This window comes from Lepidochelys kempii, chromosome 5, assembly GCF_965140285.1.
Source record: "Lepidochelys kempii isolate rLepKem1 chromosome 5, rLepKem1.hap1, whole genome shotgun sequence".
Taxonomy (NCBI): Eukaryota; Metazoa; Chordata; order Testudines; family Cheloniidae; genus Lepidochelys; species Lepidochelys kempii.
The window spans coordinates 112378643-112404891 of NC_136384.1; the positions used below are offsets into that span (position 1 = coordinate 112378643).

At 45.5% G+C, this 26249-nt stretch overlaps 2 protein-coding genes across 4 annotated transcripts in view; one reads left to right on the top strand and one right to left on the bottom strand.

Annotated features, from left to right (window-relative positions):
* RPS6 (ribosomal protein S6) lies at positions 1–7901 on the bottom strand. Its single transcript, XM_073345480.1, has 6 exons — positions 7794–7901; positions 6691–6822; positions 3483–3693; positions 2526–2672; positions 1055–1212; positions 1–137 (listed from the first exon to the last, which is right to left on the bottom strand). Exons 1-6 carry the CDS (start codon positions 7797–7799, stop codon positions 42–44), a joined length of 750 nt encoding a protein of 249 aa, XP_073201581.1. The 5' UTR covers positions 7800–7901; the 3' UTR covers positions 1–41.
* A 136-nt stretch (positions 7902–8037) lies between these two features.
* ACER2 (alkaline ceramidase 2) overlaps positions 8038–26249 on the top strand; it is a 46984-nt gene continuing 28772 nt past the window's right edge. For 2 of the 3 annotated variants that reach the window (XM_073345482.1, XM_073345483.1), the window contains exon 1: positions 23685–24153. In XM_073345482.1, coding sequence (XP_073201583.1) covers positions 24046–24153 — 108 coding nt within the window. In that variant the 5' untranslated portion in view covers positions 23685–24045. Of the gene's footprint in view, positions 8302–23684; positions 24154–26249 lie in introns of those variants that run through there. The other variant, XM_073345484.1, reaches the window with a different exon arrangement.

Here is a 26249-nt window from a genome sequence, read left to right on the forward strand (position 1 = left end):
TTTCACCATAAAAGATTTATTTTCTTAATCATTTACATCTTTTACTTTTGGCTTGACTCAGATTTAGATGTAGAGGCCCTCAATGAAGACAGTCGTCTTCTCTTGGCTATCTGCTCCTGGCGTTTTTCCTTGGCCTCCTTTAAAAAGAAAAGCAGCACCCAGTGAGTAATGCACAATACTGTTATAATTGAATAAGATGTATTTCTGTAAAGATGAAGAAACACACACTCTTGCTCATGACATCTAAAGCACAATCTGTGTCCAACTGGAAAGCAAGAACCCCTTTTAAACCTTCAAACTCTTGTTCAGTACTCCAGTATTTTCCCCTCCCACATCCGAATTCTAGATGCCACTTTCTTGGCAGCTATATGGAAACAGCTCCATTATTTCTACTATTCAGCACAGCAATTTACACCCACACTACCATGGTGATTTACTTGAACAATATATTTTCTAAGATCTGTATTTTCAATGTATATTATCCCAGTTAGTCAACTTTGGAGCTAAGGAATTCAATCAATAATCCTTACCCTTCACAGGTGGGGTACTTGATTTCAACTCTCCAACCCTACCTGTACTGGGCCTTAAGAGTTCGGGAAGTGAGTTTAAAACACTGTTCCAGTTAAGTCAGTTTAACATTGCTAGTTAAGACAAAATTATGTTCAAGGGCCAGTATTTTACATAGGGTCCCCAGCCTACAATGTGATTGCTAAAAAACTGTTGTACCAGAACATCCAATCCAAACTGTCAAACTACATTAGAAAATGGTTTAACTAGAACAGCATTTACATGCAGCTTATGCATGTAATGTGGACAAGAGGTCTCATTACTCCTAAAATGGTTAAAGAAAGCTTGAGCACTGTAACAAGTTGTGCTGAATAGCCAGTCTATCATTAGAGCTAGCCAGGCTGCTATCTGCTTGTGAACTCCTGAAAGGCGCAGCACAGAAGTCTTTACTAGTCAGTGTAGGAGTCAGATTTTGTCCTGTAACAGACTGACTGCTGTGGTGCTAGAGAGCTACCTCCATAGCTGTCTTCAAAAGGAGTAAACATACCTTCATTCTCTTGGCCAAAAGCTTAGCATATTCTGCTGCTTCCTCCTTGTTCTTCTGAGTTCGTTGCTTCTTTAGAGCAATACGTCTGCGCTTATGTTGCAGAACTCGGGGAGTCACCAATCGCTGGATCTTAGGAGCCTTGGTCCTGGGTTTCTTGCCTAGGAAGGAAATGAATTTACTTGTAGAAAAGCTTATATTTAGTGTTTATGGAAATCAAACAGAAGTGTTCAATAGTACAAACAAAGAACCAAGTTCCTCTGCAATGTGTTTTCCTGTCTTATTTTGCAAACTCAGGTCTTTGATTCGTTTTAATATGTCAATAGTAGTTTTGATGCTTTCAATAGTTGTTGCATTTGTTTGCAGCAGATTTTTCAAAACACAAAGCATCTGAACAGTACAGCTATTCTTCCCTCCCATTTAACTAGAGGGGAAGTCTCAAACATTTAAATGATTGAGCACAAATCACCCAAAAGTCAATTAGGATTATGTTCAAAATCCCTTGTTGCTTTTGAAAGCCCTCCCCTAACTAGTGTATATCTTAATCAAGCTACTCTTTTAGCATGACAGTCTGATCTGTTGTATATAGATCTAGAGAGGCCTAAAGTTTAGTCAATTAAAAAGAAATCAAGCTGTTTTAAGTATATCAAACTCAAGACCTGCCAATTTTCATGAATAGCCACATCTTCCATTTAAAAAGTCTTGTGTGCCACTGAAATAGATTACAAAGTGCTGTAAAATACAAAGTAAACCAACAATTCTGGTTATCGTAACTGCAGGTGTTGTGTGAATAGCTAATTTCAGATAAATGATCTTTAGGTTGACTGTCTCTTTGACTTGTTCAATGAAACATTGAACTATTTTCTCAGGTCACCTTCAATATGGTGCAAAAGTAGCAGGATGCAAAAGGCAAAAGCTCTGGGGAGAAGTATTCAAGGTGACAAATACATTCTCATTACAAAGAGCACATCACTTAAGCAGCACTGCTTCTAAGCAAAGCTAGTTTTGTGGCCCAAGATGCTACTGAAGCAATTGGAAAGTCTAAATTTGAGGGGGGTCTGACTTTGCAGCACTTAAATTGCCAAAGAATCTATTTGGGTTTAAAAAATGTTCTGTGGGAGGACTTCCAACCACAGTAAGATTAAAATGTCAGATTCAGCCTCAGCCTCAATTCATTGATTGAAAAATTACATTGTGAACCAGTGGTACCAACAGATGCATCTAGAGAGTCCACCAGGTCTTTAACAGTGACCTCCCCAGTGACTTTGTGGGGACTAAGAAAGGGTGCTCTAGCTAAAACTTATCAATACTAATTACTGATTCTTGTCAGTGCTTTTATGGACAGTGAGCTCAAGATCTAGCTGGTAGAATGTTTTCAGATAGTGTGATTTTTAAAGTAGGGTTTCTAATCACTGCAGAAGTGTGGCTGCCTGTTGTAAGTAACAAACCCACAAAGTTGCAGAATCTGTCTCACCTTCCTTGTTCAGGGGTTTCCTCACCACATACTGACGCACATCATCTTCTTTGGAGAGGTTAAACAGCTTGCGGATTCTGCTAGCCCTCTTGGGACCAAGTCGACGAGGCACAGTGGTATCTGTCAGTCCAGGAATATCCTTCTCACCTTTGGGAAAGTTGTCAGATTAGTTATCCTTCTAGATTTTAATGCTGGGGCTGCTTGGAACTAAGGCTATGTCTACACTGCATCTTACAATGGCGCAGCTGTGCTACTGCACCTACACTGTTGTAAGGTGAGCTGTGTAGCCATTCTTTCTTGCCAGGAGAGAGCTCTCCCAGCACAAAAATAAAACCACCTCCAGCAAGGGGTGGTAGCTTATCCCTGGGGAGCATGGCTCTTGCTGACAAAGCACTGTCCACACCAATGCTTTTCTCATCATTAAAACTTGTCACTCAGGGGTATGTGTTCACACCCCTGAGCAACAAAAGTTAAACGTGCCAGTGCAGACAAAGCCTAAGACTGTGTGTACTTGCCAAAATTCCAACACACATTTGTTTGAGCCTGACAGTTACATATTTAAAAAAGTTCACATTGATATTAAAGATAGGGCAACATTTGAGCCTACTAGCCTTTGTCTCAAGTCGACCCCCAAGCTTTGCTATCAATTATTGTGATAAAGTTTCACAAGATTACTTCATCCTATCATCCTTGGTAGCAATAAAAACATTTCAGTTTAGAAATGGACCATCTGTTAATCACCAAATGCATATTGAACTACTGTGTTGGTTAAATGGACCCCTTCCACCTATATATTAAGCCATGTACAGTACAGCTTACTTTCTTTCACATCAAATACAAAATGACAAGAGTCTAATTTGCTGTGTGATCTTAGGTATAAAAATAATTTTCAGATCTGACGAGTAGAATTCTTAGGAGTCCACCAGTGTTTCAAGCTCTTTCAAGATAGATTCTCACCTTTCTTTACGATGACCAAATTCAGGACGCTTAAGTTGGCATCAACAATGCAACCCCGGACAGATTTGCGTTTTCTTTCTCCAGTTCTTCTAGGGCGATAGCAGGAGTGGCCCTTACTGAGTAGCAGGCGGACACGTCCATGGGTCAGAACACCTTGTTTCATGGGGAAGCCTTGTTTATCATTGCCACCACTGATGCGGACAACATATCCCTGTTAAGATGACGACATCTCAGCACATCATATTCCTTTAATTGTCCTTAAAAGGATTTGTTTCCATCAAACAAGAAAAGTCAGCACACCCGTCTTTTATAAATTCCATGGTTGTGTTCTTTGTACCTATGCCTCCTTGTAAAACAGCCTCCATCCACAAGTGTTCCAGACAATTTACATGCAGCATGCCGCACAGACTTGCTTTCAACAAATCTAATTCAAAGTACTGTACAGTTTCAGTGCCAGTGCTGGACACAAACATGTCCGCAGAAACTATTCAAAGAGTCTTGCTGGTCTCTCACATTGAATTAGTGGCCTTTCAAAGTCTCTTCTAGTGCATCGCCTTTAGGAGCTATGGAATAGGTATTCTGAGTACACTGCAGCTAAGACTGTTGAACGACAGTAACACTAACCATAGGCAAAACAGCAATGGGTCCCATCAATTTAGTAGGATTTGTAGAACAAATGTGTGTGTGTGTGGGGAAGCTTTAAAAATACCCTAGCATCATTTTAGCCCCATATCAATAGAGAGCACAAGTCTAGTTTACATGCAAATTTTAGCCAAAGTCATACTAAGTTGAATTTTGTTTAGTGCAGCTTGAAAGTACATTTAGAATCATAGAATATCAGGGTTGGAAGAGACCTCAGGAGGTCATCTAGTCCAACCCCCACTCAAAGCAGGACCAACCCCAACTAAATCATCCCAGCCAGGGCTTTGTCGAGCCAGGCCTTAGAAACCTCTAAGGCGATTCCACAACCTCTATAGGTAACCCATTCCAGTGCTTCACCACCCTCCTAGTGAAATAGTGTTTCCTATTATCCAACCTAGACCTCCCCCACTACAACTTTAGACCATTGCTCCTTGTTCTGCCATCTGCCACCACTGAGAACAGCCTAGCTCCACCCTCTTTGGACCCCCCCACTTCAGGTAGTTGAAAGCGGCTATCAAATTCCACCCCCCACTCCTCTCTTCTGCAGACTAAATAAGCCCTGTTCCCTCAGCCTCTCCTTATAAGTCACATGCCCCAGGCCCCTATCACTATAGCTATTAATTCAGAGATCAAAAGGGAATATTAACATTTAGATTAATCTTGGGTGAAATAATGTCATTGTCTATGTGTCTCTTTAAAGTTTGTGATAAGGTAATTTATCCATTAAGTAGTTTATGTTGATACATATAATTACCAGTGAGGTTTAGGAAACAGAAGGTTACATCAAAAGTCTATTGTTCACCCAGGACTGTATGGTCAAGTGGCTGCTAGAAAACTGTATAAAAGACCCTTGGGCCCTGATCCTGTCATCTCAGATCTGCTTGAGGTTTTATGCAGGGGAAGCCTAAGCCATAAGGACTGAGATCCCAGTTCTGACTGGACCACGCTGATTATAAACATTGGAGTATAATCTATGAACTATTTCTGAAAAAACTCTTTGCATCTGCAAAGCTCACCATCTCTGCTATGAATCTGAATCTCAAGACTGACTCATGTCTGTAGGTATTGTGACAAAGCTCTGTCCTTATCTCTGTGGACCCCTCATTTCCTGGCGGATTTCACAGTTTGACACTTGTTAATCAGAGGTCTAAACAATATGGTCTGAAATCCCAAACACTTTTGTTCAATTTTCATGGTACAGTTTAACACAATGCTCGGTTTACAGAATGACACTTTAGTATGTCTATGCCAGGAAAATATAGATTTGACACAGCTGGCTCAAGCAATTAAGTCAGTATTCTGAAACTTTATACCACCTAAGACTGCTATAACTTAAAGTAGTGGTTTTCAACTTTTCAGTTGCAGACCCTTAAATTCCAAATGAAGGGGTGGACCCCCCTCTGGAAATCTCAGTCTTCAGACTCCCTGGGGTCCATGGACTAACCACACATTGAAAACCACTGTTCTATGGTAATGATAGCCTTTCATGGACCACTTAGACAGTCAGACCCCAGGTTGATTACCATTACTTAAAGCAATTACAGAAAATGTGGTTCATTTTTCTAGTTACTTTGTGGGCTTGACATTTACTTTCTCCATAATCTTTTCCCTGTTAGCCATTTGTGTTACAGCAGCATCTTGGAGGCCAAGGGTGATTAATACCTCATTGTGCTAGGCTTCATATACATAGTGGGAGACCCTCAGTCCTAGAGAGCTTACACTCTAATGGGACAAGATAAGCCAAAGGCAGAAAAATTATCAGTTTTACAGATGGGGAACTGAGGTAAAGAGATTAAATGACTTACACAAGGTTGGTCAGCCTGTGGCAGAGCTAGGCACAGAGCCCTGATGTTTCACATCTGTCCCTGTCTTTAAACCAGGAAAAACTGTTCTAAAAACACCATCTTTAGCAAGCAGATGAAAGCTTTGATATTAAACCTAAAACCTTAGTTTTAGAAATGTGTGTCCTTTAAGTTGCGTAGACAGTGTTAACAGTGAATTGCTGCCCACACTTTTTTTTGGGGGAGGGGGGCAACTGAGTATGTGCAATCAAATTTAATGATACCATTCTTAAATTAGAAGAGTGCCCTTTCCTACAGCTCAATTTAGGGTATAAATTCTATCCTCCAAATACTGATTTAGTGGTTTACTTTTAATGGAAAGCATTTTTCTTAATGTTTTACAGTTTCATTGCACAGCAAGACACTTCAGGTCTGCAAAGAGCATTAATTATGTTCCTTAGCAATGCCTGTTTTCCTCATTCCTCCATTCTAACAGCCAAGCTATAAGAGAGCAAGACCAAGAACAGCAAATAGGCCACTGAAGAGAGCGGTGAAACAGATACTCTAAACACAACTTCACTACAAAAAACAAAAATTGTCACTCAAACTAAATATAACTTTAAGACACTTGTTTTCAAGGCATCATTACACGAGGTTCTACCTACCCCATGCTCTCTATGCAAGTAGTGTGAGACACTGAATATTTACTCAGTTTTATTTCTTATGCCTCACTTTGCCTCTAATATGCCAAAAATAAGTTTTCAGTAGATTAGCCCAATTCTTACCTTCCATTCTTCACCAAGAGAATCAGCAGCAACTTCTGTGGCCATCCGCTTCTCATAGAAGGTACGCAATTTGCGCTCATCATCCACCTCAATGAGCTTCTGGCAGCCAGTGGCTGGGAAAGAGATGTTGAGCTAGGAACAAAATAAACCCACATATTTTCTAGAGCTAAACTCTCATCCCATGAGGCTCATATTACTTCCCGCCCCCCGAAAACCAACTTACTATTTCCATTGATACTGCAACATTCCTTGTGGCTTGTTTCAATATTCTTAGTTTAAAACATAGTTAAAATCACACCCACTCCTCAATCTTCAGAGACTTACTGACTTCTGTTCCTCAGTCAGTCCACTCCTTTAACTGGTTAGCAAACTGCTTCAGAGTTAAACCTTAATGTCCTGAAAGCTATGTGCTCAAATGCTGCAAGCTCCTCGGGGCAGAACCAAGGCAGCAGGCTCTGGGGTCAGGGATAGCTCAGTGGTTTGAGCATTGGCCTGCTAAACCCACAGTTGTGAGTTCAATCCTTGAGGGGACCATTTAGGAATCTGGGGCAAAAATTGGGGATTGGCCCTGCTTTGAGCAGGGCGTCGGACTCGATGACCTCCTGAGGTCCCTTCCAACCCTGACAGTCTATGATTCTATGACACCCCCCTCCCCGGCACTCAAGGCACGCTCGACAAGGCCTCGTGCACTGCCAAACGCCCGAAGCGACCCCGAGCTGAGGCTACAGAGGCCCCGCAGAGCGGCCCCCCGGTCACCTCGCCCTTGTGGGGGAGGCCGCTGAGGCGCAGTACGGACGGGACCAGCCCGACGACCCGCACCGGGGGGCTGCCCCAGGGAGCGCCCTTCAAACGGCCCCAGGGGATGTGCTTCGCCCCGCCGGTTCGGGGGGAGCTCGGCGCGCATAGGGATACTGGCGGGGGGGCGGGGCGGGAGCGCCGCCATGTTCCCTGCCCGCCCCCACGCTGCGGGCAATCCGTCCCCATCCGCCCCGCGGCCGCACTCCCCAGCCCCGGCGGCATCGCCTCCCGCAGGCAGTCCCGCTCCCAAGCGCCGGGGCCATCGCCAGCCGAGATGGAGGCGCCTGCCCGGCCGCTCGCCTCACCTTCATCCTCGCCGAGCCGCTCCCCTCGGCTCCGCCACGGCAAAAGAGGCCCTACTTCCGCTCACCCCGACACACATAGGCGCGCTGAGATCTCGCGAGAGAGCCGAGCGACACACGGCGGAGTCTCGCGAGATAGGGAGCGCGATCCTGAAGAGATGCCGGACACAAGTGCCACGTGACCGAGATTAGCCAATCGCAAAAGTGATTTCCGCGGCGGGCGTGTTTCCCGCACCGGAAGGGAAGGGGAGGGGAGGGATGCTCGTGGCCGCTCTGTCCCCTGTGGTGGTGTACGCTGCGTGCTCTATGGTTAGCAGGTACCGTCATTGCCCCCGGAGGGAGCTGGTTGTTGCCATGGCAACAGATAAATGGCGTCACCCCCTCCCAAAGCAGCGTTAACTCGGAGCCGGTGCAGGGGGTGCTTCGCTTACGGTGAGAGGCTACAGCCCCCTCGCCAGCTCCCCACGGCAGGCAGGCCTGGTTCCCGCCAGGCGGCCCCACAGGTGTCTCGGTGAGTGGTAACGCCAGCCCAGGTGTGTGTCTCACCGGTGCCAAACGCTTCAACAATGGGTCGTGCTTTCCTCTCGGCCAGGGTCAGGAAACTCCGTGAGATGCGGTTTGTGGAATTTCCCGCTTCTTTGTTCTACTGGGACATGTCCTGCTCCTTGCCCCTCCCTCTGCCCGGGTCGCCCCGTTATCCAGTGTCTCTCCCGAGATCCACAGAGCCTCTGTGTGTAATAAACGTTGGGCCCGAGACGGGTCCTTATTTCAGAGCCCCAGTCACCAAACGTAGGTCGGAATTCAAAAGTCACGGCAAAGGGCCCGGGCTCTCCCCCTGGCCGCCGGTGACCAGTGCCCCTGGGAGTCCACGCGTGTTCATGCTCAACTATCCACCGGGTCTGAAGGGGATGTGTTGTAGAGAACAGATTATTTCTGACGCCACCTTCTTCTGATTTGCTCTCAATAACCTGCAGGCAGCGGAGGAGTTTCCTCAGTGTGCCAGGGAAAGGTGCTGGGAACCCACTGTTCCCCAACTGTACAACACAGGCTGGTTTCCAACAGGTTGGATATCTTCCTTTTGTGGAGGCAGAGGGGAGAGTATTGCCCATTATTAGGAATAAATGAAAACATGGAAGGGGTTAAAATGTTCACCTAACTTCAAACTGAATGGTTATCATACTGTTGGCTTGAACGAGTGGCTGTCCCTGTTCAATTTTCTGTCTGTTAACTTTATGAACCGTCACATCTGGATGCTAGGGAATGTGGTTCTGTTGGGGTCTGAAAGACTAGATGTAGGAGTCCAAGAGATCAGCCATAACGGGGCTAGGAAATGCAGTCTGTTGCAGCTGCCAAAAACCAGATGGTGGATCCAGAAATAGTAGAGCAGCAGCCTGTGAGCCTGGAATGGGTGGAGAGGATGCCTGACAGCTGGGACTGGAGAGATTGAGAGCTGTGTGGTGCAGTCTGATGAGTGAGAGTTTCAGAAAGATTTAAGAAAGACAGGCCGTGGCTAAGTGTTGGTGTCAGCAGGGAAACAGATACAAAATGAAGGTAAAAACAGGATTATGTTGATTTAAGACCAGTATATGTGTTCCCTCTAATTTTTTACATCCATGTGCGGAATGAATTTTATGTGCACCAATGTGGAGGTGATGTGTGGCAAGAGTGGGGCTGAGGGGTTTGGTGTGTGGGAGGGGGCTCAGTGCTGGGGCAGAGGGTTGGGATGCAGGGGGGTGAGGGCTCTGGCTGGGAATGTGGGCTCTGGAGTGGGGCTGGGGATGAGGGGTTTGGTGTGCGGGAGGGGGTTCAGGGCTGGGGCAGAGGGTTGGGGTGTGGGGGTTGAGTGCTCCAGCTGGGGGTGAGGGGTTCAGGGTGCAGGAGGGGGCTAAGGGCTGGAGCAGAAGGTTGGAGTGCAGTGGGGGGAGGGGGAGGGCTCTGGGGTGAGGCTGGGGAGGAGGGGTTTGAGGTGTAGGCTGCCCTGGGGCTGCGGCAGGGAGCGAGGACTCCCTCCAGCCCTCTCTCTCCATAGAAGCCAGGGGAGAGGCTTCTCTCTCCCAGCTGCGGCAGCTCCGAGGCTGGGGCCGAGGAAGAGGCACCTCTCCCTGCCTGGGCAGCCCTTGATAGCCTGCTGCGCAGCTTAAAGAGAACTTACCATATGATGTACTTACAGTGGGCACTTCGCTTATGGTACACTACTTGTAACAATATTTACTGTTAACATTTTCATTGCTCATTTGTTTGTTTACACATTGATTTTTCCTGTGTCCTGAAAGATTCCTCTTAAGGATACTTCATATGAGTTAGTTTCAGTGCTAATGGAACAATAGGAATACAGCAGTTCAATCTGTAAATGAAATGTCCTAGTGCTAGATATCCAACAGTCACAGTGACCTAAAAGCACACAACTACCCCTATTCAGGAGGGACAGTTCCAGTTATTTAGCAATATTTGTTTTGTTCTCTACCTTCAAATATCTGAGTGTTTGATATTTCAATACAGGTGTGCCCCAACTGATTTTCCCTCCAATATTCATATTTATAGCTTTCACATGTTAGCAGATATGCAAAAGATAGGCTTTCTTCTCTGAGATCACCCAACATATTGGAAAAGGGCAGAAGTAATGATCCAGTTATTTTCTTTCGAAGTGTTTTGTGAACAAATATTTTGAATACAAAATAGTGGCATGAGCCAAATAAAGGTAGGAAGGAAGGAAGATGTAAATTGTCTCCTTTTCTGGAATCAGCTATGGAAACAGAAAAAGAAATGCTTAAAGTTTCCATTGCCCTCTTTGGTTCCTCGTCCTCCAGTCTTGCAATAAGCATGGTTCACCCAGAGCAAAGAATCTGGCCCCTAGTGTAGAACATTGCTAATTCACACTAATGATGGAGACACCTATGATAAACTCATAAATTTTGCAAAATATCCAGTAAATACAGTAAAAAAAGGCATCCAAGGTGCCTCATGACAATGTGTTTTGTTCATTTATTTTGACAAGTGTTCTAATTTACATTATTTCTTAACGTGCTAGCAAATATATTGTAGAATATTTCATAAAAATAATGGGACATGGAATCTTTCACTCTAGAGCACTGATTTCAGTCTAGCCCAGGACACTAGTAACCAAAACTTATAAGCATCTGATGAATTTTCAATGGTCCATGGGGAAAGATTTTTATGGGTTCTGTTCAGCTCCTAGCATACAAGTGTACACATCACAAAACCACTACCATAATCAGCACTAATTGCTTGCACGCTCAACAGAGACACCAAAGACTGAATGAGCCATGGAGCATGGACTGCCCTCTGGCCCTTTGGGTATGTCTACACTGCAAGGTAAGCCCAGGGGTCTGTGGGACTTGAGCCCTCAGGCTCAGTGTTTGTAAACTGAGGCTTGAGCGTCCACGCTGAATATTAACCCTGGATTTAGAATTTCTGGACTTAAGTTTTACACCCATATTCACGTGTCAGCACGACACTATGCAGACCCAAGTCAAACAAGCCTATCCCATGCTTCCTAGCACCCTCCCCATCTGTAGCTGCCCTAGCCCTTTGTTTGTGGTACACTTTAGTAAAGTTGACTGTCCATCCCCTGGCTCTTTACAAGATGTCATTGCAGCCTACCAACACATCCTGCTGAGCCATCTTTTGAGTCTGCACACTCCTGGTAACTGGAGCCAGCAACATGAAGGAGTCACTATTTGAAGACCTTGTCTTGCTTGGGCTTACACTCCTGTTTCAGGAAACTGGCAGAGTATCCATGAGATGCTGGTGGACATTTTAGCAGTATTTTCTGACCTACCTCAGGCACCTGTCAGAGGAGGAGGATGATACAGATATAGAAGACTTGAACTGGCTGATGCTGTTCACAACTCTCAGTATAACCGCTGATGCCCCTTCCATAGACCGGCACTTTTGGAGCAGGACCACAAGCACAGACTGGTGGATCACTTCATCACTCTGGGATGACCAGCAGTGGCTCCAGAATTTTCACATGAAGAAAGCTACATTTGTGGAGTTTTGTGAGCAGCTTGCCCCAACCCTCCAGCATAACGACACAGACGGGGGGCAGCCATGTCAGTCTAGAAGTAGTTTGCTATAACCATCTGGAAGCTGGCTACCCGAGACTGCTACATGTCTGTTGCTAACTAGTTTGGTGTTGAAAAGTCAAGCATGGGTACAAGTCATGGTGGAAGTTTCTGACGCAGTCAGGCGTGTGACTTACCCCAAGTTGGTGGATATAAACAATATCGCTGAAGTAAATGCTGCTTTTGAGAGAATGAGGTATCCAGATTGTGCCAGGGCCATCAATGGGACTCATGCCCATAGTTTGCCTTCCTCAAGGAGCACATAAATCGCAGAGGGTACTACATCGTAATGCAGGCCCTTGTGAACTACAGAGTCTGATATATGGATGCCAACATGGCCTGCACTGAAAAAGTGCATGATGCCAGGGTTTTCCGCTGATTGGGAGTCTAACTTCATGGACACTGTTCTGACCACATGATATTGTCAAATGGAGTAACTGTCCCCACTGTTGTTCTAGAGGAAACCACCTTGCTTCGGCTTATGAAACTGTATCCTCCTCACAGAGGCCCTGTAAAAGAAGGTTTAATTACACCCTTAGTAGGTGTAGAATGAGTGAGCATTTGGTGGATTGAAATTCCACTGGTGCTGTTTACAGAACTGTTTGTACACCAGTGTAATCAGTGCAGTCTGCATTATTGTAGCTTCCTGTGTGCTTCACAATCTTTGTGAATCCAAAGGATGAGCCATTGGGCACTGAATGGATGTATGACAGTAATGGATTGCTGAACCGGTACACTCAGCCAGAAGGTACACTTATCACAGCTGGAGCAGGATACACATGGGCAACAGAAATCATGGATACTTTGAGCACTTGTGTTATGGACTTGCCTGGACCAGTAGAGGATGGTACGTTTTATGGGTGTATTTGTACAGTAATTTTTATAATAAATGAAGTAATGCTACAAATGGAGTGTGTGTGATTGTCACAAATGGTTAATTGTGGATGAGATAACTGCTTATCCAGTGGGGTGGAGACAGTGGTTTGTGTGACTTGAAATGTGGATTTTCATTATGGACTGATCTGAATTGATGTATGAAGAACTTGTATTTGGATAAAACTTCCTAGTTGTGCCTTATCATGTCTTCATTCTTTGAAATACATATTATATGATGTGATGGAATGATGGCAATAAATTTTATAATAAAATAAAAGCCTTTATTTGTGAACATGTCTATTACAAAAAAACCTACCAAACAATATTAAAGCATTGTCAGCCAGGCCAGCTGCCATTAGAACACCAAAACACCAGTAATAAACCAACACCAAAATCCATAATAAAATAAAGTGCATAACACAAACTTTCAACAGTGAAGCCAGTGCAAACAAATAAATTCCCTACTTTTGCATGTCCCTGGGCCTCCCTTTCTAGCACATTTAGTGTAAACTTGGTGACTATGCCTGGGGGTGGAGGACTGCTGGGGGTGTATTTGACCTGTCCAGCTACTAGTGTTCAGTCTTGGTTGCATGGGCCACCCAACTTTTGTATTGTCCAATGTGTTCCTAGTCTGCATGACATGGTACCATGGAGAGGGCTCAGGATGTGGTACAGGTGGAGCAGAAGCCTGAACTCTTGTGGCCATTAGCCCTTAGAGCCTCTCAAACAGGTCTTTCCGCCATGCTCTGTCTTCCTCCCTCAAGCAATGTTCCTGCTCCCGAAACTGTGCTGCAACTCTCAACTGACCTGCTTCAATTCTCTCCTTGCACTCTGTAGCCTGTCTGTGCCTTTCAACTTGCCATGAATTCTTTTCCCTTTGGTACTGTACCCGCTTGTTGGCCCTGTCCAGGATGTCCACCTTAAGTTCATCGCAGAAATGCTTTCTCTTTGACTGTTAGAAATCTCAGGCTTCGGTTGGAGCGTGGTTAAGCTGCAGAGGTGGAAGGGCCTGCACAGGTGGAAGGGAGTGAAAGCCACCATCAAACAGCACATTATTGGAGCAGTACTTCAAAAAAGGTTCACTGTATCCTCAGAGAAAAGTGCCTGTGGAATCTCAAGGCCAAAAATTGATGCTTTGTAAAACCCAGCTTCATTATATTCTTAGAGAAGCGATTTGATTCCCAGAAACTCCATGGACATAACTGAGTTAAGCAGAGTGCAAAGAATGTACACACAACGGTAAGGTGAAATTTTAAAAGTGTAGCATTTGTAAAGTGCAGACCATGATACCCTGGGGGCGGGGGTGTGTGTGTCACGGTTTACTAGCTAAGGTTTCTCAGTCCTTTCAGGCATTCCATATTCTGGAGGACATAAGAATCCTGGAGTTCCCTGAATGGCAAAGGGCCATTCTATTCCATGCTACCAGTGGCAAGCCAGCCATGTATTCCACAGAGGTTTTCAAGCTTACGGTGAGCGAGCAACACGTTAACAAGTGGAGTGGGCTGGTGCCCTATAGAGGAGGGTCTAGAAAATATGCCTTTCCCCAAAATGTGACTACCTATCTGGAGTTCCTCCTACAGGTAAAGTTTGTAGCTATCAGCACCCAAGATTCATGGGGGAATGAACAGGATGCTGTGTTAGCATCCACATGGATTACTGCATCCCTACGGCTTCTGATACAGTTGTCAAGGTTCCTCCCCCACTCTGAACTCTAGGGTACAGATGTGGGGACCTGCATGAAAAACCTCCTAAGCTTATCTTTACCAGCTTAGGTCAAAACTTCCCCAAGGTACAAAATATTACACCCGTTATCCTTGGACTGGCCGCTACCACCACCAAACTAATACTGGTTACTGGGGAAGAGCTGTTTGGACGCGTCCTTCCCCCCAAAATACTTCCCAAAACCTTGCACCCCACTTCCTGGACAAGGTTTGGTAAAAAGCCTCACCAATTTGCTTAGGTGACTACAGATCCAGACCCTTGGATCTTAAGAACAATGAACAATCCTCCCAACACTTGCACCCCCCCTTTCCTGGGAAATGTTAGATAAAAAGCCTCACCAATTTGCATAGGTGACCACAGACCCAAACCCTTGGATCTGAGAACAATGAAAAAGCATTCAGTGTTTTACAAGAAGACTTTTAATAAAAAATAGAAGTAAATAGAAATAAAGAAATCCCCCCTGTAAAATCAGGATGGTAGATATCTTACAGGGTAATTAGATTCAAAAACATAGAGAACTCCTCTAGGCAAAACCTTAAGTTACAAAAAAGATACACAGACAGAAATAGTTATTCTATTCAACACAATTCTTTTCTCAGCCATTTAAAGAAATCATAATCTAACACATACCTAGCTAGATTACTTACTAAAAGTTCTAAGGCTCCATTCCTGGTCTATCCCTGGCAGAAACCAGCATACAGACAGACACAGACCCTTTGTTTCTCTCCCTCCTCCCAGCTTTTGAAAGTATCTTGTCTCCTCATTGGTCATTTTGGTCAGGTGCCAGCGAGGTTACCCTTAGCTTCTTAACCCTTTACAGGTGAGAGGAGCTTTCCCCTGGCCAGGAGGGATTTCGAAGGGGTTTACCCTTCCCTTTATATTTATGACACGCCCCCCAAATCTCAGCTAGGGTGAAACACTGGCTGGGATTTCTTCCTGGAGCTCTAGGAAAAACAGTTAATAAGACACATGCATCTCTAAATATACTACCAAGTACATAAAGACTAACAATATTTTCCACATCTCAAGGACGATTTTAACCAGTTGATTCTGGGAAACTTTCACGGGAGAGTGCATCAGCCACTTTGTTAGAAGCTCCTGAGATGTGTTGGATGTCGAAATCAAAATCTTGGAGAGCTAAACTCCACCGAAGAAGTTTTCTGTTAGTTTCCTTGACGGTGTGAAGCCACTTCAATGCAGCATGGTCGGTTTGCAGGTGGAAACGCCGTCCCCAAACATATGGGCGTAGCTTTTCCAGAGCGTAGACAATGGCATAACATTCTTTTTCAGTGACTGACCAGTTGCTTTCCCTCTCAGACAGTTTTTTGCTGAGAAACACTACAGGGTGGAATTCTTGATCAGGTCCTTTCTGCATTAAAACTGCTCCCACACCACGCTCGGACGCATCTGTGGTTACTAGGAACGGTTTGTCAAAGTCTGGGGCCCTTAGTACAGGGTCAGACATGAGTGTCGCTTTAAGCTTGTTAAAGGCCTTCTGACACTTTCCGGTCCACTGAACAGCATTTGGCTGTTTCTTTTTGGTTAGGTCTGTCAGTGGGGCAGCGATTTGGCTGTAGTGCGGTACAAATCGTCTGTAATAACCAGCCAAGCCTAAGAAGGATTGAACCTGTTTCTTTGACTTTGGGACAGGCCACTTTTGGATAGCATCCACTTTGGCCTGTAGGGGGCTGATAGTTCCTTGACCCACCTGGTGTCCAAGGTAAGTCACTCTGTTTAGGCCTATTTGACACTTCTTAGCCTTAACAGTTAGTCCTGCCTCCCTTATGCGCTCAAGGACTTTGTGTAGATGTTCCAGGTGGTCTGCCCAGGAATCCGAAAATATGGCCACATCATCAAGGTAGGCGACTGCATATTCTCCTAATCCCGCTAGGAGACCATCTACAAGTCTTTGGAAAGTGGCGGGTGCATTTCGCAGCCCGAAAGGGAGTACATTAAATTCATACAGCCCGAGATGCGTGATGAAGGCTGACCTTTCCTTGGCAGATTCAGCTAGCGGTACCTGCCAGTACCCCTTGGTTAAGTCCAAGGTAGAGATGAACTGGGCCCGTCCCAGTTTCTCTAATAGTTCATCTGTGCGTGGCATTGGATAGTTGTCTGGGCGAGTTACAGCATTTAGCTTATGGTAGTCCACGCAAAAACATATTTCCCCATCTGGTTTGGGAACTAGAACCACTGGAGATGCCCATGCACTTTCAGAGGGGCGGATTACACCCATCTGTAACATATCCTGGATCTCCCGTTCTATAGCAGTTTTAGCTTGAGGAGACACCCGGTAAGGTTGGACCCTAATTGGGTGAGCATTACCTGTGTCAATGGAGTGGTATGCCCATTCAGTCAGTCCTGGGGTGGCTGAGAATGTTGGCGCGTAGCTAGTGCACAGCTCCTGGATCTGCTGTCGCTGCATACGCCCAAGGGTCATGGAGAGGTTCACCTCTTCCACACCACCAGCACATTTACCTTCGTAGTAGACACCTTCGGGCCACTCAGCATTGTCTCCTCCCTGGGCTGTAAACTGACAAACCTTTAATTCTCTGGAATAAAAGGGCTTTAGAGAATTAATATGGTACACCTTAGGCTTTCGGTTGGAGGTGGGGAATGCTATGAGATAATTAACAGCTCCCAGGCGCTCCTGGACCATGAATGGCCCTTCCCACGATGCTTCCATTTTATGGGCCTGGAGCGCCTTTAAGACCATGACCTGGTCCCCTACTTTGAAGGAACGCTCTCTGGCATGTTTATCATACCAGGCTTTTTGCTCTTTTTGAGCATCCTGTAAGTTTTCTTTAGCAAGGGCTAAAGAGGTTCGGAGGGTGTTTTGTAGGTTGGTTACAAAGTCCAGAATATTAGTTCCTGGAGAAGGTGTAAATCCCTCCCATTGCTGCTTCACCAACTGCAATGGCCCCTTAACCTCACGGCCATATACAAGTTCAAATGGGGAAAACCCTAAACTGGGATGTGGTACAGCTCTGTAGGCAAAGAGCAACTGCTGCAACACTAGGTCCCAATCATTGGAGTGCTCATTTACAAATTTACGTATCATGGCCCCCAAAGTTCCATTAAACTTCTCCACCATGCCATTTGTTTGATGGTGGTAAGGAGTGGCAACCAAGTGATTTACCCCATGAGCTTCCCAAAGGTTTTTCATAGTTCCTGCCAGGAAATTAGTCCCTGCATCTGTGAGGATGTCAGAGGGCCAACCTACCCTGGCAAAAATGTCTGCTAGTGCCTGGCACACACTTTTAGCCCTGGTGTTGCTTAGAGCTACTGCTTCCAGCCATCGGGTGGCAAAATCCATGAAAGTCAGTATGTACTGCTTTCCTCTGGATGTCTTTTTCGGAAAAGGACCCAGAATATCCACAGCTACTCGCTGAAATGGAACTTCAATGATGGGGAGTGGCTGGAGAGGGGCTTTGACCTGGTCTTGGGGTTTTCCCACTCTTTGGCACACCTCACAAGACTGGACATAGGTAGAAACATCCTTGCCCATTCCCTCCCAGTGGAATGACCCCCCCAAACGGTCTTTGGTCCTGTTCACCCCAGCATGGCCACTAGGGTGATCATGGGCTAAGCTCAAGAGCTTGGCCCGGTATTTAGTTGGAACTACCAACTGTCTCTGAGGATGCCAGTCTTCCTGGTGTCCACCCGAAAGAGTTTCCTTGTATAAAAGTCCTCTTTCTACAACAAACCTGGATCGCTTAGAAGAGCTGAGAGGCGGTGGGTTGCTCCGTACCGCCGTCCAAGCTCTCTGGAGGCTTTCATCTGCTTCCTGTTCGGTCTGGAACTGTTCCCTTGATGCTGGAGACATCAGTCCCTCATTGGATTGGGGACATAGGCTTGGTCCCTCTGGAAGCGATATAGGGGATGGAGCTGTTTCTGTTGACTGTGAACCGCTCTCCGCTGGTGCACTATGTTGGGATTCAGGCTCCGGCTGAGCCTCTTGGGTAGGGTTATCGGCTGCTGCCAGTTCAGGTTCAGTGGGGCCCTCTGGTGTTGAGGTTGCAAGTACTGGATTCAGTGCTGGCACGGGGTCTGGTGTTGGTTGTTCGGCTGGTTCCGGTTCTGGGACTGGTTCCGTCTGGGTCTCTGGGACTGGATCCACTACTGCTGTTGCAGACATTGGCCTGGGGTCCGGGTCCATCACCTCTGACTGGGTCCTGATAGAAGTTTCCGGAACAGAGCTAGGCCTCACGGCTTGTTTAGCCTGGCTGCGGGTGACCATTCCCACCCTCTTGGCCTGCTTCACATGATTGGCCAAGTCTTCCCCCAACAGCATGGGGATGGGATAATCATCATAGACTGCAAAAGTCCACATTCCTGACCAGCCCTTGTACTGGACAGGCAACTTGGCTGTAGGCAAATTGAAAGAGTTGGACTTGAAGGGTTGAATCGTCACTTGGATCTCTGGGTTGATTAAATTGGGGTCCACTAAGGAAGCATGGATAGCTGACACTTGTGCTCCGGTGTCCCTCCACGCGGTGACCTTCTTCCCACCCACACTCACAGTTTCCCTCCACTCCAAGGGTATCTGGGAGGTATCTGGGCCTGTGGACCTCTGGTGTGATTCCGGTGCAATGAACTGTAATCTGTTGGGGTTCTTGGGGCAGTTGGCCTTTACATGCCCCAGCTCGTTACATTTAAAACATCGTCCAGCTGACGGGTCACTGGGGCGAGGAGGGTTGCTGGAGAACGGGGTGGCGGGACGATAAGGGGTCTGGAGGGTTCTTTGGGAGGTAGGTGGGGCTTTGGGTGGCCCCCGGTAATAGGGTGTGGTCTGGGGTGGTCCCTTCTGGTCTCCGCTCCAACTGCGACCAGTTTTCTTCTTCTCGGCCACCTCCACCCATCTGGCTCCAATCTCTCCTGCCTCGATTACAGTTTTGGGTTTCCCATCTAGGATGTATCTTTCTATTTCCTCAGGAACACCCTCTAAGAATTGTTCCATTTGCATTAGGAAGGGCAAATTTACTGGAGATTCAACACTTGCTCCTGATATCCAGGCATCCCAATGTTTCACGATGTGGTAGGCATGTCGGGTAAATGACATGTCTGGTTTCCACCTTAGGGCTCTGAACCTCCGACGAGACTGCTCGGGTGTTATCCCCATTCTGACTCTCGCCTTGGATTTAAACAGTTCATACTTGTTCATGTGTTCTTTAGGCATTTCAGCTGCCACCTCAGCTAAGGGTCCACTGAGCTGCGGCCTCAGCTCTACCATGTATTGGTCAGTAGAGATGTTGTACCCAAGGCAGGCCCTTTCGAAGTTTTCTAAGAAGGCCTCAGTATCATCACCTGCCTTGTAGGTGGGGAACTTTCTGCGATGGGAAGTGGTACCTGGAGAAGGATTGCTAGGGTTTGTTGGTATATTCTGCTGGGCCTTTATCCTCTCCACCTCCTCCACATGCTTCCTCTCTTTTTCCTTCTCCTCCTCCACATGCTTCCTTGCCTCCATTTCCCTCTTGTGGGCAGCCTCCTGTACCTCCTTCTCCAGCCGCATGAGTTCTATCTGTCTTTCATGTTCCCTTTGTTTTTCCTCAGCCTGAAATTTGGCTAATTCCAGCTGTAGTCGAGCTGAGGATTTGGTCATTCTAACCTCTCTGTTTTTAACTAACTTTACACCCGAGGTTTAGAAATAAACAAACAAAACTTGGCTGTAAAATTTTGCTGTGCTGGAATAGAATACCTATTCTCTGATAGTGATTGTCAGCCTACAGAAAAAGACAATTCCCTTGTCTCTGCTCTGGGCCCAAATTAAAGCAAAAAACCTCCAACTACTTGGAAACCTGCTTAACCGCCCAAAGAAAAAGCAAATGGGTAGAACACACACCCCCTATTTACTTTTAGGAAGAAAAGAAAAAAAAAAACCTCTGGGTTGGAAGACTGTGAATTTCCCTGCAGGAGTTAAGTACCCTGCCTCCAGGCAAAGAAAACCTGCAATTCACAAGATAATCCCCTTTTGTCTCTGCTTGGCCACAAAGCAGAGAGAAACCAAGCTGCTTTCAGTTTCAAAGCTGCTTTCTGGACTTCCTAAAAATTCCTTTTTAAAATCTGTATTTCTAGTTCAAAAAATCTCAACTGGATCTCAAAATCATTTCAGGTTAATCCCACCACTATGCCACCATGTCAAGGTTCCTCCCCCACTCTGAACTCTAGGGTACAGATGTGGGGACCTGCATGAAAAACCTCCTAAGCTTATCTTTACCAGCTTAGGTCAAAACTTCCCCAAGGTACAAAATATTACACCCGTTATCCTTGGACTGGCCGCTACCACCACCAAACTAATACTGGTTACTGGGGAAGAGCTGTTTGGACGCGTCCTTCCCCCCAAAATACTTCCCAAAACCTTGCACCCCACTTCCTGGACAAGGTTTGGTAAAAAGCCTCACCAATTTGCTTAGGTGACTACAGATCCAGACCCTTGGATCTTAAGAACAATGAACAATCCTCCCAACACTTGCACCCCCCCTTTCCTGGGAAATGTTGGATAAAAAGCCTCACCAATTTGCATAGGTGACCACAGACCCAAACCCTTGGATCTGAGAACAATGAAAAAGCATTCAGTGTTTTACAAGAAGACTTTTAATAAAAAATAGAAGTAAATAGAAATAAAGAAATCCCCCCTGTAAAATCAGGATGGTAGATATCTTACAGGGTAATTAGATTCAAAAACATAGAGAAGCCCTCTAGGCAAAACCTTAAGTTACAAAAAAGATACACAGACAGAAATAGTTATTCTATTCAGCACAATTCTTTTCTCAGCCATTTAAAGAAATCATAATCTAACACATACCTAGCTAGATTACTTACTAAAGTTCTAAGACTCCATTCCTGGTCTATCTCCGGCCAAGAGGACTACAGACAGACACAGACCCTCCTCCCAGCTTTTGAAAGTATCTTGTCTCCTCATTGGTCATTTTGGTCAGGTGCCAGCGAGGTTACCCTTAGCTTCTTAACCCTTTACAGGTGAGAGGAGCTTTCCCCTGGCCAGGAGAGATTTCAAAGGGGTTTACCCTTCCCTTTATATTTATGACAACAGTCTATTGTGACTACATCTGCTCATGGACTACATGTCAACACACACAATAATATGGACTCTCAAAGAACTGCACAGCCACCTCCTCTCCCTCAAAACTTTTCTGGACTACATCCAACCTTCCAGCCGTATTAGACATGGATTTAATCACCCATGAACTACACTTCTGCCTCCTTCCCATACAGATTACAGGTAGCCTGTTATGTTGTGGCGTGGCCAATTTGTACTGCACAGCATACAAAAAGGAAAGGCAATATAAGGTTCTTACTTTTAACACTCCAGCATATCTTTGTAAGAACATACAAGTATCTAGTAAAAATTTAATGTTAACTGCTTAACTGTTGTTTGCACTTTTCAGTCTCCATTTTAATGCCATGTGAATAGAGGGAGCAGATGCCAAAATGCTAAGGCGTGCATTCCGCCATTAGTGGATACACACTCCTACCCATGGTTTGTAATAAAAATTGTGTTAGCTCATAAATCACAAATCTCTCCCATTTGTGTATTAACAACAAACATGGAGCCAAAATATTTACCAGGCACTGGAGTTATTTTTGCCTCTTCCGCTTCTACTTCCACAGCGGGCTGCTCCTCCAGGGGGTCATTGAACAGCTCCTCTGAGTGTGGACATGCTGCAGCTGCTCTGGCAGCAAAGTCTCCTTGGGGACTGGTGTGAGCACCAGAGTCACTTCACTAGACTGATCTGGCAGCTGCTGGCTCCCTTCTAGTGGTGTACAAGATTCAGAGGTCAGAAGGTTGCCATTGCTGACCAGGTTATTGTGAACCGTTGTGGAGCTCATTGCTCAATGCATCTGATCAAACTTCTCCTAAAAGAGACAGGATGATAGGGAGTTCCCAGAGGTGCAGTCCTCATCCCTGGCTTTCTTGGTAGTTGCTCTTGAACCACTTAATCCACTCCCTGCACTGATCTGTCTGGTATTTCTTAGTACGCATGGTCATTTCTGGTATTCTTATTGAAACCGAATGTCTTCTTCTCCTCACACCACAGATTTACCAGAATTTGACCATGGTCCTGTGACCAGGTAGCAGTGTGCTTGGCAACAGACTTCTTGCTGGTGGCCATAGCTAACTTAGGAGACAGTTCCCGCTGTTAGCAACTCAGCAGTCAGAATAAAATGGAAACGTTAAATGCCAAGCAGCTGTACATACACCAGGGGGATGCTTCTGTTTCCTGGGAGTCAATTGGCTAATCTTGGGATAGAAAGGATAAGAAAGCTGGCCCGTGGCATTGTGGGATAGTGTTTGCAGCCTCTCAGGATGTGAGACTGGGGGATCTGGTCCCAAGCTCTGTTCATGGTGCAAAATGATGCATTGTGGACCCAAGCCCCAGTGTGACTAGGGTGACCAGACAGCAAATGTGAAAAATCAGGATGGGGTGGGGGGTAATAGGAGCCCATATAAGAAAAAGACCCAAAAATCGGGACTGTCCCTATAAAATTTGGACATCTGGTCACCCTAAGTGTGACTCAGGCTCAGAAGCACCCACCTTGCAGGGTCCTAGGGTCTGGGTTCAGAAGGCTTACTGGTCTGAATCAGATAGATTTGTGTATAGACTGCAGGGGGGAGAGGTTGGGCTTGAGCCTGAATCTGAGCCCAGGTTTACATTGGAATGTAGACATACCCTTAGAGGTTATCCCTTTGAAACAGGACACGGGTTGGGCAGTGTGGGAAAGCTGTCTCTGCTCCTTTCTCTTTTTCTGTGTGTAAACAGAGAGCGTTAGTCTGCAAAACTGCCAGACTATGGATTTTCACGAGAACGGGGGGGAAGGAGGGGGAGCTCAATCCAGAAGCTGTTCTAGGAAAGATTACTGCAGTTCATTAATTTAAGTGTTTCAAAATCAGTCTGTTTTACTTGTGCTGGTGCCCAGATGCAGCGGATGTTGCGTTAAAAAAAGGTCTGCATTATCCTTTATTTCCCTGTTTGTTCACTTTGTGTCTTAAATGTTTCCGCCCCCATCTGTGTGGGTTTCGGAGTGGGGACAGCCTGGAATCCCAGGGACAGAAATTAAGATTTATTAAGTCCCACCTGGTGGCTCCGCTGGGGACCGGTGCAGAATTATTCCGTACACCCTCGTCTCTTCTGTGCTCCTCCAGCCCGGTCCTGAACGACAGAAGTCAATCAACAGGAGCTTGCGCGGACTTCAATTGGAGGAGGATCCGACTCTCTGTGTCGTGCGTGGTAAATACAGGGCAGCAGCTTGGCTGAGGCCGAAGGCGCAGGCGCTCTGGGGCTGAGGGCGGGCAGGCTGATCAGCAGGGAAGCGTGCATTAAGCTAAAAAACCCACTGGGAGGAGGGAGGATGAGTCCAACAGGCTGAGAGGTGCTGCTTGTGGAGCTCCATATCCGGTTGGAGCAAAGGAAAACAGGAGGAAGCTGCTGCGGGTGCTACCTCAATGTTGTCTGGGTCTTGCTGATTAGTCCAGGGGAGCAACAGCACAGAGAGCCCCAACACAGCCGCAGCGGAAAAAGCAGAAGCGGCTCTAAGGCAGATCCACCCCAGTCATGAGCACCCTCTACTTGTGGGATCAGCTGCGAGCCGGCAGCTCCGAGGTAGACTGGTGCGAAGATAACTACACTATCGTGCCCACGATAGCCGAGTTCTACAACACGGTGTGTATCGAGTACATAGCTTTGTGTTTGCACATCTGTATGCATGTCCCTGTGTCTTTCAGTGCCTGCAGTACACTCGGTATTTATTTTTTATCTTATGTTTAATGCATACGTATGTATATAGTGTGTGTGTGTGTCTGACTAAGGAATTATTTAAATATTATTGGTACATCCTGTCACTTTCATTGACTTTTTTAAATAAAAAAATAAGATGCAAATAACATTTACATTTGTTACTTTTTGTTTGCTAACTTTAATAGGAAGTTATCCAAATATAGCAAAAATACCATCATCTTCTTTTGTATTTCATAGTTTTTTAGCCTTGATTTCAAAGCATTTCCATGGGGAGTTAAAAGGAAATGAGATCTCTTGTTTTTCTAGCTTGGGGAAAATAGCAGCAGTCCCTCAGCTTTCCCTTGCCTTTTTGCACACAGGGCTAGAATAAGGTCTTCTTGCATGTGACAGTGTTGGTATTTTATTGCATTAGGGCTGTGGTCTTACTGTCCAATTGCATGGCAAGTTATCAGTTTTCCTGTAGCTTTATTTGGATGGTGTGGGGGTGAGGGTGGGAAGCATCTTTTGTGATCTGGTTTCACGTGCCTGTTTTCTGTTGATTTTGTTTCACCATCGTATAAGGCTAACATTTTTATTTTACTGGAACTTTAAAACTTTTTCATTTTAAAATGAAATGGAAAATGTTAAGGTTGATCACAAAAATACCAGGTTTCAGAGTAGCAGCCTTGTTAGTCTGTATTCGCAAAAAGAAAAGGAGTACTAGTGGCACCTTAGAGACTAACCAATTTATTTGAGCATAAGCTTTCGTGAGCTACAGCTCCCTTCATCGGATGCAATTATGCTCAAATAAATTGGTTAGTCTCTAAGGTGCCACTAGTACTCCTTTTCTTTTCACAAAAATACCATCTACTATACTGATTGGAAATTTTTCTGATCCTAATTCTGTGTATATCTCTCTTAAATCAACAATATATGGAAAGGGTCAGATATCAGTCTCATTTATGCTGGATTTACCAGTGTAACTTTGACTTCATTGGAGTTACTCCACATTTCTACCAGCATAGCTGAGATCAGAACCGGACTCAAAGACTAAACAAAATACAAAAGAGAGTTTTATCTCCACCCACTCCCACGTTCTAATATCTGGGACCATCTAACTTGTGTGACGCTCTTTTCTTTCTTTTGGGAGCAACATGCCTGGGGCCTAGGCTAGTAGTGTTTGCACTGGAGTAGAGGTGAACACAGAATGCTGTATGTGGAAGAACTAAAAATTGCTGCTCTTGAAATTCGTCCACCCTCCCCCCCCTCCCCCCCCCAAGCTGAGCAAATTCCTTTCAGTTCTGCAATAGCAGCTTCTTATATATCAAATTTAGGGCTGGTCTATAGGTTTATCTATATTAGAAAATTTTAATTTGATAAATTGCTGGATTTATATTGACCAGTTCAAGTGCATCTCTGTTGGCGTGGTCTGCACCCAGGCTTTTGGATTGATTCAATTATTTCAGTTAGGGCTATGATTTTTTTTTTTTAACTGAAATAATTATCCTGTTACAATCCCTAGTCCTGAATGCAGTTAAGCCAGTATAAAGGTGCATTCCACTGGTGTAGCTTATTCCCCTATCCCCTTCCTGTAAGGGAATAGCTTTATACCACTATAACTGCATCCACATTAGTGGGGCATTGTACAGCTTCACAGATTTGTATGGAAAGTGTGGTGTACACTGGGATCCTGCAAATTCTGTGCAGGGCTTCCTTCAATTTTGATGGGTAATCATGTATGGAGGGCTGGCAGGATGGTACCCTGAGTTTCTCTGACTTTTTTCTTCCCACCTCACTATCTTTTGGGGGTTTCTCGAACCCATTTTCCTAAACACTTGCCTAGCTCCTTCCTCTTTGTCTCCTGTTCTTTCTGGCTTTTTTTTTTTTTTTCCTTTCCAGGTTAGCAACCGGTTGTAGCACTGCATGCAGTTACAGAACTACATTTACACACCAAACCCTCTGCTGAGCGAATCAGTGAGGACTACATGATCTCAGTCCGTGTCTTTTTTTCTTGCTAGCTCCACACATTTAAATAAAAGCAA

Excerpts from the sequence above, each read along its gene's own strand:
- RPS6 (XM_073345480.1), bottom strand. Across the intron at positions 3,694-6,690 it reads CTCTTGGTGAAGAATGGAAG|GGATATGTTGTCCGCATCAG; the intron begins GTAAGAATTGGG and ends TCATCTTAACAG. Across the intron at positions 1,213-2,525 it reads GAAACCCCTGAACAAGGAAG|GCAAGAAACCCAGGACCAAG; the intron begins GTGAGACAGATT and ends TTTCCTTCCTAG.